Source organism: Silene latifolia, chromosome 11 (assembly GCF_048544455.1).
Source record: "Silene latifolia isolate original U9 population chromosome 11, ASM4854445v1, whole genome shotgun sequence".
In the NCBI taxonomy this organism is placed as follows: domain Eukaryota; kingdom Viridiplantae; phylum Streptophyta; class Magnoliopsida; order Caryophyllales; family Caryophyllaceae; genus Silene; species Silene latifolia.
Genome location: NC_133536.1, coordinates 11,925,000 through 11,934,923, shown reverse-complemented (window position 1 = coordinate 11,934,923; position 9,924 = coordinate 11,925,000). Strand labels below are relative to the sequence as shown.

The 9,924-nt window shown below is 37.6% G+C and overlaps 1 protein-coding gene across 1 annotated transcript; it reads left to right on the top strand.

The window, feature by feature from the left end:
- The first annotated feature begins 27 nt into the window (after positions 1-27).
- On the top strand, positions 28-9,753 carry LOC141611021 (uncharacterized). Its single transcript, XM_074429419.1, has 14 exons — positions 28-236; positions 1,299-1,409; positions 2,341-2,468; positions 2,644-2,797; positions 2,938-3,047; positions 3,803-3,886; positions 3,979-4,027; positions 4,114-4,205; positions 4,821-4,953; positions 5,298-5,377; positions 5,522-6,948; positions 7,112-7,225; positions 7,311-8,231; positions 9,163-9,753. The coding sequence occupies exons 2-13, from the start codon at positions 1,317-1,319 to the stop codon at positions 7,868-7,870; spliced, it is 3,024 nt and encodes a 1,007-aa protein (XP_074285520.1). The 5' UTR covers positions 28-236; positions 1,299-1,316; the 3' UTR covers positions 7,871-8,231; positions 9,163-9,753.
- Positions 9,754-9,924: the final 171 nt, after the last annotated feature.

Here is a 9,924-nt window from a genome sequence, read left to right as displayed (position 1 = left end):
CTTATTATTAATCCAAACCATATAGACAAATCGCATCACAATTCACAAAATCAATTAATTTTGGTAATTATATTTACTCCCCTAAGGCTATTTCTCCCTTTCCCTTCTCTCTTTATTTCCCCATCTCGCGTTTCTCATCCTCATCTTCATCTTCATTTTTCTTCATCGCTATTTCTCTCTCTAAAATCGCCGCAGATTCCATCTCTATTTCTCTCTCTACCTTTTTTCTCTCCACTGTAAGTCTCGTCTCCTCCTCACTATTTTTCTTATTCTCTCAATTTCGTTACTTCTCGATTGATTTATTGATTCTTCGTTAAACGATTCGTTTTGCCTAATTTCGGCGATTTTAATCGATTTATCAATTTATCGCGATTTTGTTCTAGATTTGTTGTGGTTAGTTGTGTTGCATGTTGTTGTTTCCGATTTCTAGGTTTTTTTTTTGTTTGTGATTTGTCGAATCTTTTTTTTTTTTACGCTAAATTGATTTTTTTCGATCTTTAGGGTTTGTGCGTGAATTTGATTGAATTGTTCAATTTTTGAATTATTTGTGTTGCCGACAGTGTAAAGGTTTTGTCTTTTGTATGAATCGTGTCGGTTTTTAGGTGATTTTTGAATAGTTGATTGCTGTATCACTGTGTAACCTAAAATTTTTTCAACGATTTGAATGTATGTAATTCAGTCTAATGGAGAGAAATTCAGTGTATATGGCGGCTCTTTGCCGTTTGAGTTCAGAGTTGTTTGGATTTTGGCCTGTTTTACGAATCTGCAATTAAATGTGAATTGTTTGATGAATTTTGACTTCTTGATTGATGTATCTGTGTATAAGCTAAAACTTTGTCAACAAATTGTTACTCTATAACTTGTCGATAGAGTCGTTAGGTCTTACATAAACTATGTAATTATATGCAATTCAGTGTAGTAGAGAAAAAAACAGTGTATAATGCCACTCCTCGACCTTTGAGTTCGATTTGTGTTGATTTTTGCCTGTCTATGAATCTTCTTTTAAATGTGATTTTTATTTTTATGGATTTTGGTCAGTGGATTGCGTTAACCGTGTGTAACCTAAAATTCTGTTGATACTTGAGTCCTTAGGTCTGACGGTGTGAATCTATACAAATCAGTGTAATAGAGAAAAATCACTTTATTGCGGCTCCTTGATGTTTGAGTTTGGAGTTGTGCTGATTTTTGGTTTGGTTTATGAATCTGCAGTTAACTGTGAAGTGTGTTAATCTTGGGTATGAGTATACGCCGCTAAGATTTGTATTTTGATTTCAGTAGTAATTGTTTTGTTGTATCAGATTTTTCAAGGAGCGACCATGAGTGACGAGGGGGAGAAGACTTGTCCTCTTTGCGCTGAGGAGATGGATTTGACTGATCAGCAGTTGAAGCCGTGCAGATGTGGCTATGAGGTTGAGCTTGCTACCTTTCCGTTGAACTTGAAATTAGCCTTTATTTTTTTTTTGTTCTAAGGATTTTGATTTAATGACCTGCCCACACATTACTTTGATCTTAGCTTTTATCTCCGACTGTCGTCTGTGTATTATCCTTGAATAGAGTGAATGACGTAATTACCTTATAGCTGAGCTTACGGAGTTTTAAGGATGGATAATTATTCAACTTTCGTCATGCAACAAGTGTCTGTTTTAGTCGTGCATAACTGCTCATTTCGTTTCTTATTAATAAAATGGCTAGCTAGTTGTCTATGCTCATTACTGTGAAGTGTGTGATGTATTCAACTTGCAGTTGATCAACACAATTTGTGACGCAATTTAAAATTTGGTTGTCTACAAATTCAGATTCTAGACTCAGAGAGTACGCAATTTTTTAATCAATTACCTGTCATCATGGTTTGAAAAGTAGACTCATGTTAGCGGACTAAAATTGATTTATGATCGATGCTTACTTTTGTCCTTTGTCCTAAAAGGCTTCTGTTTTTACTGCTTATTCTCCTTCCATAAATTGACTTTTGTCCTTTCAATCCTTCACATTTTTGGTTGCCAATTTGATTTAGGAAGTTTTCTTATTTTTGGGTGCATACTGTACATTTTATTGGTCATCCAGAAGCCTTTCCTTTTGTCGACACAATGTAAAGCTACATGCATCCTATTCTGATACCGTTTACCATGTCATGTGCGGGAGCTCTTGTGCACTATGGTAATATGATACTCCGTATTAAGTACTTTATGCTGCTCAAGTTGTGTTTCTGAACTGTTCTGAATAATGTTTTTAGACACGCCTATTGTGCAGTTAACCATTGTAGTTGAGCTGTTGCATGGGCCTTTGACATGTGCTCTTAACGTTTTACTGAAAATGCAATTCGCTAATAAGTCTGCCATTCAGGTTTGTGTTTGGTGCTGGCATCACATTATGGAAATGGCAGAGAAGGATGAGACAGAAGGAAGGTGTCCTGCTTGTCGCACTCCATATGATAAGGAAAGAATTGTTGGAACAGCTGCTAATTGTGAAAGGTTATTCTTTGCCTCAGTTTTGTGAGATCATGTTTTGCAACCTACTAACTATTATACATTTGTTTCTGTCTTCTATTAACTACTTTGAGTACTCTCCCTATCCCTTCTAGTATAAATGAATGCTTCAATTTTTCATAGTTTTACTTGCGTTTTTCAATATTTTTTTTGTCAACAGGTTGGCAGCGGAAGTTAGTATGGAAAAAAAGCACAAATCTCAAAAAGCCAAGTCTAAAACATCTGACAACAGAAAACAGCTTACTAGTGTTCGTGTTATTCAGAGGAATCTTGTCTACATTGTGGGTTTGCCTCTCGATCTTGCTGATGAAGATGTGAGTGCTCCCTTGATGTCCTCTCAGCATCATTTTCTCTCGTATCTGTCATTGCTCCTCTGCTGAATCTTTCCTCTTTTTTATGTCCGTATTCTTATATGATTCTCATTGTTGTTATCCCTTTTAAATTTTGTGAGCAGCTTCTGCAGAGTAAAGATTATTTTGGCCAGTATGGGAAGGTCTTAAAGGTGTCAATATCCCGCACTTCTGCTGGCACCATCCAACAGTTTCCAAACAATACTTGTAGTGTGTAAGTCAAATTTTACCTTAAAATTACAGTTAAAATGTCCGGCCTTTATTGTTCTCGGTTCAATCAATTATCTCTAGTTAATCCTTCTTTTTTCATTTTTCTGTTAGGTTAAGATGAAATCGAAATATATAAGATGTGTCTAGCTGTTTTGTTGGTCTTGCTAGAAGTCCACCCATGTAACCTGGAATAAACAGGCAAGGTTGTCAGGATCATGATCCTACTTTGGATCAAAGATGGATTGGTAGGGTCGGATCCTAGGATCGAATCGAGGATCGTTAGATCCTCAAAATAGCTTAGATGAACAAATTTACTTAAAAACTTTGGTATAATTTGTACAATATAATGTTAAAAGTCTATTTAATGACATGAAAATCTTAATAATCATATTAATATTATACATGCACGTTTAATTTAGAATCTTGAAGTATAGAAGAACAACCACCTTACAAAATTAGAACACAAATAAGCCTTTTACGATCCTACACAACCCTGCACGTTCCTATGCGATCCTACATGATTTTAGAACGATCATAGATCCTACGACTATTTGGATCGTTTTCAATTTTTTGGATTGTAGAATTGTACGATCGGTGTTTCATTATGGGCGGGGTCATTTAACATTGATGGAGGCGTGTCTACTAAAGTTTTGTTCACCCCCAATGTGTCTGAAAATATGACATTAGCGGTCATTTTTTAATATACACAAATGTATACATTGAAGAAAGTGAAAACATGTTCTTCTTTTTGGCTTTTAGATATATAACATATGGAAGAGAAGATGAAGCATACCGTTGCATTCAGTCAGTTCATGGATTCATATTGGATGGCAGACAGTTAAGGTATGGTGTTTATTGAGAGGATTTAGAAACAGTATCGTTGTTTATTGACCCATTTGGTCTGTTCTTTTGATGACTATAATTTTGTTTTATAGGGCATGTTTTGGAACCACAAAATACTGTCATGCATGGCTGAGAAATGTGGTACGACATCTGCTTACGTATAATGTGAATTAGCGGATAAAAATGTTGTTTATGAAATTAACACAATGTTTTTCTTATTTTTCCAGCCATGCACAAATCCTGATTGTTTGTACTTGCATGAGATTGGTTCACAGCAGGATAGCTTCATCAAAGATGAAATATGCACGGCATACTCAAGGTAATGTAAAATATCCCAATCGGTACTTTTATGGCTTTAGTTTTACGATAAAACTATTAAAGGTATTGGTGCAGGACATTGAGTAATTTGTTCAAACACAAGTCAGTCCTCTATTTTTACTAGGGTATCATATAATTCGGTCTTCATTCAATGTAGCTGTTCATTCAGATCATTTTACTTCTGTCCCAATTGATGTCGTAAAAGATGGGGCAGTGGTGGTTTGAACTCTTTTTTGTCTGCGTTTTCTTTTTAAGCTTTCGGAGGTAAATTAATGATTTGCCTTTTTTGTTGGATTTATCGTTTCTGCTTGAGCTCATGTAACTAAGTTTTCTGGGGAGTGCATCTTACATTTTGCCTCTGTACTTGTGGTGGCTTATTGGATGTATCATGAGTTCTAGTTTATGTTACAATTGTACCTAGAGCAATAAGGGGGAAATCTTACCTCGGATTTATTGATGAACATTTTTGTTTGTGTAAAACACTTGTTTGCCATTTGGCCCACTTTGATATTTGTAGATGTTTTTGAGGCCTTGTTATAGGGACATGTAGTGTTCTTGGCACCAATGTTAAATATCTCTGACCCATTTTCTTGTTAAATCTACCAATAATGAGCAGAGTTCAGGAAATTACTGGAATTAGTAATAACGTGCAGCGGCGTTCAGGAAATGTTTTGCCTGCTCCAGCTGATGGATATTGCCTTAATAGCTCTACTGTGATAGGGAATCCTGTGGTCAAAAGTTCTTCAAATGTAAGAGTTTGATTTCCCTCTCTACACATCACTCTGATAGTCTGATTGTTTAGCATTACCTTTGATTTATGTTCTGTTTTCCTTTGATTGTGACTTGGTCTCTTGGAGATTTGTCATTTGTTATGAAGGCCCTTTTTAGAACGTCTTATGTTGTAAGGTGTTGTGTTTATTTAATGGTTGTTATTTGGAGCTTATAATTTAATTTTAGCCAAGATTTGTATGGTTAAGTGGCAGTATTACAGAGTATATTATCTGCTATATTTAATGAAAAGTCTGCATATGTTTTGAGGTTCATGTTTGACTGTAAGTAATCTCGAATGATTGGTTGGTTGAATGGTTTGCAGAATTCAGTAAGCAGTACAAGAGTTTCACCCCCTTCTAGCAGTTCTGGTAGATCTGGTGGTCTTCCCCCTGCTGCTTCATGGTAAGCATAAATTGTGCACAAATTTGAGTTAGCAGTTAATGCCACTTTCTGGAAGAATGAATTGATTTGAAGAGGATCTTTATTCGGATTTTAGTTTGTATTTTAAGTTGCTAGTACTGTTTTTTCTAAGTTTCTATGTATCAGGGGAACACGTGCATCCAATCACAATCCACCTACCGGGAGCTTAGCTTCTTCAAATGGGCCCACCAAACAGAGTGCTGAACAAACGCATAGGCCGACTGTGGTTGCACCAGTTGTTTCTGGTACTGCAGAAACTTCTAGTGTGCCTAATAGTGTAGGTAAGAGGCATGTATTAAGTGAAGAAACTCAGGCAAAGCAATCCAAAAGTAAAATAGAAGCTTCAAGTACTGTTAAGCATCATTCAGGTGCAAAATCTCATGCAAGTATTGCGGAGGCATCTACTACATGTTCAGAAGCTCTAGACGCGAAGTCAACAAGCCAGATGCCAGCTTCATTGCCAGCTAATGAAAGGAAAAATAGTATGCCTCTAGATATTAGAAATTCTATTGATGAGGGACCTGAACACGAGGGAGATAGGTCTACTGCTGACGTACATACAAAGGAACTTACTGTCGCGGTATCGTCTTTGAGTATTGATAAACAATCAAATAATGAATACTCAGAGGTTTATAGGCCTGATTGCTCGACTGGAGATACTTCAATGTTACACAGGGATCACGATTTACAGTGGCATGAACCTGAGAAAACTAGTCTCACAAGGCAAACTCTCACTTCTGAAACAGAAGATGATTTCGATAACCAGAGACTTAGAGATGCTATTGTCAGTCAGGCACCCTTGCCAGCATCATCCCCGCTTCATATTTTAAGTAATTTTAGGGTTCCTTTACAGCCACAAGTGGGTGCGGATATCACAGGCAATTATGCTGTGAATCCTCCAATTGTACATAAAGCATCTGCTGAAGGTTTCGGAGTACATCTTCCTAGTACATCGGTCTCATCTAATGGATTATTTGAGCATCTTATGAATCATGCTTCTGGCCAGAGTACATCGGTCTCATCTAATGGATTCATGGAGCATATTATGAACCATGCTCCTGGCCAGAGTAATTCTTGGGTAAATGGCATTCAGGGACATCATTTCGGACCATTCAATGGTGGGACTGCCCATGTTGAACGGCCTCCTTTAGACATGGGAGAGAGCCACATAATATCTAATATTTTGTCGTTGGACCTTGATTCTTGGGGTGACTCTATGACATCTCAGAATCTTGCCAAGTTGCTCAGTGAAAATGATAAACAGGAGGGCTCCTTAAAGTCGCCCAACTCTTGGAAAAGTCAAGTTAGCAATCAGTCCAGATTTTCCTTTGCGAGGCAGGAAGACTCAAACAATCATATATTTGGTATAGAGCCTACACTTGGCAACATCAACCACACCGCAAACAATCCCTCTTATGGCCAAGGGTTTGTAGAAAATAGAGACCCATATTTGGATAGACATGGCAACGGGTTTGGATTTCATCATCGTAATACGGAGCTAGCAGATAATTATTTTGGCGGTCATTCTGCTCTTCCATCCAGTAAACTCCCTGGTGCGTATCAATCAGTTTGTTTTATGTAATCTTGGTGCAGTGTCTGTTTTATTCATGTTTTTTGCATTAAGACGGGTTGCTTTAATGAAACAATTGACTTGAATCGCTGGTTAGCCTGTGTTATGTAAAACGAACTGACAATTGTTCCTGCTCTTGAATTCAGTGTCAAGATCTCAGGTTTCTGCTCCTCCGGGCTTCACGTCTCCAAGTAGACCACCACCTCCTGGCTTTACTTCACACGAGAGAATTGATCAAAGTTTTGACTTTCTAAAGTCTGGTCAGTTTCTTCCGACTCCTTTGGCCTTCTCTATCGAATTATATCATTTCTATATAGAATATCATTTTTGGGTTTCTCTTTGCAGGAAATCAGTTTCAAGAAACATCACCGTTCTTGAGAAATCCTTATCAGGCATCTCCTAGTGGAAATACAAGTACCAATGATTTTGAATTTATGGATCCTGCTATTCTGGCAGTTGGGAAAGGGAGGCTTCCAACTGGACCTCACAGCTCAGGCATTGATATGAGGCAAAATTTCCATGTACCAGCTCCTGGGTTTGAAAACGAGTTGAGATATCAGTTAATGCAAAGATCTCATTCCCCGTCACAGAATCTTAGGTATAATGATGTTAGAGATAACTTCTCCCCTCCAAATAATGCTTATGGTTTTACCTCTCAACATATGGAGCATTCACAAGCCAATCATGCTTCCTCACAATTTTCACTCCAACAACCAAGGAACACGGTAATCTCGAATGGTCAATGGGATGGATGGAGTGAATTACAATCCCCAAATGATATGGGTATCGCAGAGCTGCTTAGAAATGACCGAGTGGGATTGGACAAGTTATATGGTGGGTATGATAATTCTAAATTCCAAATGACAAATTCAGGGGATATATACAACAGGAGCTTTGGGATGTAAATCTGTTTTATTACTCTTTGCCTGTGAGCTAGCCTCGATAGATGGAGACACATGAACATCACGTTCCACAGAATGGCCTTGTACAAGAAGAGTATTACTGGCTACTAGTTTCCATGAGATTTTTTGGAGAACTGGGTTTTTGGAACCTACAACTAAGCGAAGCTTTTGCTTTGTTTGTGGTATGTGGGCGCGGTGCATGGAAGATCACATGGAGATTTATTTTGATTATGTGAAGAAGTGATTTGCATTCAACTTTGGACCTGACACAATGTTAGAGATAGTTGGAACCACATTTTCGTTTCGGTGCAAGTGTGACAAGAATTACCTGAATCTCGAAGACGTGCTAACTTCTCTAGACCAGGTGATTTTCTACATTTTTGTTACAGCTCTATAGTTTCCGTGATAACAGTTATTTGGTTTTTTCGTGATTAATGAATTTTTCCCTTTACTGTGCCTATTGCCCTTTTGCTTTCCAAAAAAAAAAATCGATGAGAGTGAATCTGATTAGGTTAGCTGATATGATATAGTAAATATCTCTGTTGGAAACTACTTGCCTTAGTGTTTGATGAACTAGTTTCAACATTATGGTGCGTTTGACAATGAATGTTTTTTCGAATTGTGACATTGAGATAATCTTCTTCTTGTTTGGGTTTGTTTTGTGCTTTTACAAATCTGCTATCTAAAAAATAAAGTGCATCATGAAACTGTTTTGGTTTGTAAGGGCGAAAGGAAATGAACTGAAATCAAGAGTTACAAAGGGAAATCACTAGGGTCACCCTTCATTCCCTCACGTGCTGGGTTGTGACTTAGGAAACGGAATGAAATCAAATTGACTCGAACCCATCAACCACTAAAACCACTGTCAACACCCTGGACCACCACCGATGATGCCCACCTTGACCACCATGCTTGACGGAGGGGTCCGTCAAGCTTGCCGGCGGTTGGTGGCCCAGCTACTTACCTCTATTTCATTTCCTGTTGAAATCCTCACTTCTACTCCCCAACACCAATATCGGCATATCAACCCATGAAAATTTCATTCCTTTGGGCCGTGAGAAGGTGGTAATAGAATCGGGGTTATGAGAGGTAGTAAATCCATTCCAGACAAAGTTAATGAAAAAGGGTGCAAGCGAACATCAACAAAGGAAATAGGAAAATTTCATTCCCTTTCCTGTAAGCCCCAAACTAAACAGTACAAGCTCACATTGAGATTTTACTTTTCTTTAAGCATATTAGAAGATTGATCTGTCAACTTGCAAATCTTTTTAATAATTCTATTTTTTCCTCCTCAGATTTGAGTCTACATTGTTGGTGGGGTTGCATTGCTGCAAACTAACAAGCGATGGCTAAAATCTCGGCTTTTTTTTTTCCCGAAGTTTGCGCTTACTGCTATCTTTTCTCACAACGGTCATGGTTCAAAGTTTTGTAAGCGAAAATGGACATACAACCAGCTTACTGCTATCTTCTCTTACGGCGGTCATGGTTCAAAGTTTTGGAAGCGTACAAAATTTTTGTGTCGATTATTTGGTAAATACCTTAACATGATGTCTCTTTGTCCATGGTTACCGAATGACAGATTTGAGATTGCAAAGCATTTGTCATTATCAATATATGGCAGTCCTCAAAATGATTATGTCTTCTTGATTGCCTTTGATGTAGTTTTCTCTTGTGGCTCGGGTATTCTCTCGACATTTCGAGGACATTGGTGTGCAAATTAGTGCTGTTTTTGCCATTTTATAAGATTTCTAAGAGATGGCTTTGGTTTAAACGGGGACCTTTTGGTTTACTAGTTTTAGAAGTCGGTTGTCGGGTTCCTGTATTGATTGTTTCTACAAATTTGTGCTTTACAGCTATACCAGCCTGACTAACGAGCCTTGTTTGCATTTCTCGGGAAACAATCATTGGTTAATTTCCGTTTCATACAAAAATCTTTGGCTCTTTTGGATTACATACAGAGTCGATTTTTGGCATGTATATAAACAATCATTGGTTAATTTCCGTTTCATTAACCAATGAAAGCAACTATTTGATTGAACAGAATTATGGAACTGAAA

Bases quoted from the DNA above. Each gene is read 5' to 3' on its own strand.
- LOC141611021 (XM_074429419.1), top strand. From the start codon at position 1,317: ATGAGTGACGAGGGGGAGAAGACTTGTCCTCTTTGCGCTGAGGAGATG. The intron at 5,378-5,521 runs GTAAGCATAAAT...TCTATGTATCAG, and splicing joins CTTCCCCCTGCTGCTTCATG to GGGAACACGTGCATCCAATC. The intron at 6,949-7,111 runs GTGCGTATCAAT...TCTTGAATTCAG, and splicing joins TCCATCCAGTAAACTCCCTG to TGTCAAGATCTCAGGTTTCT.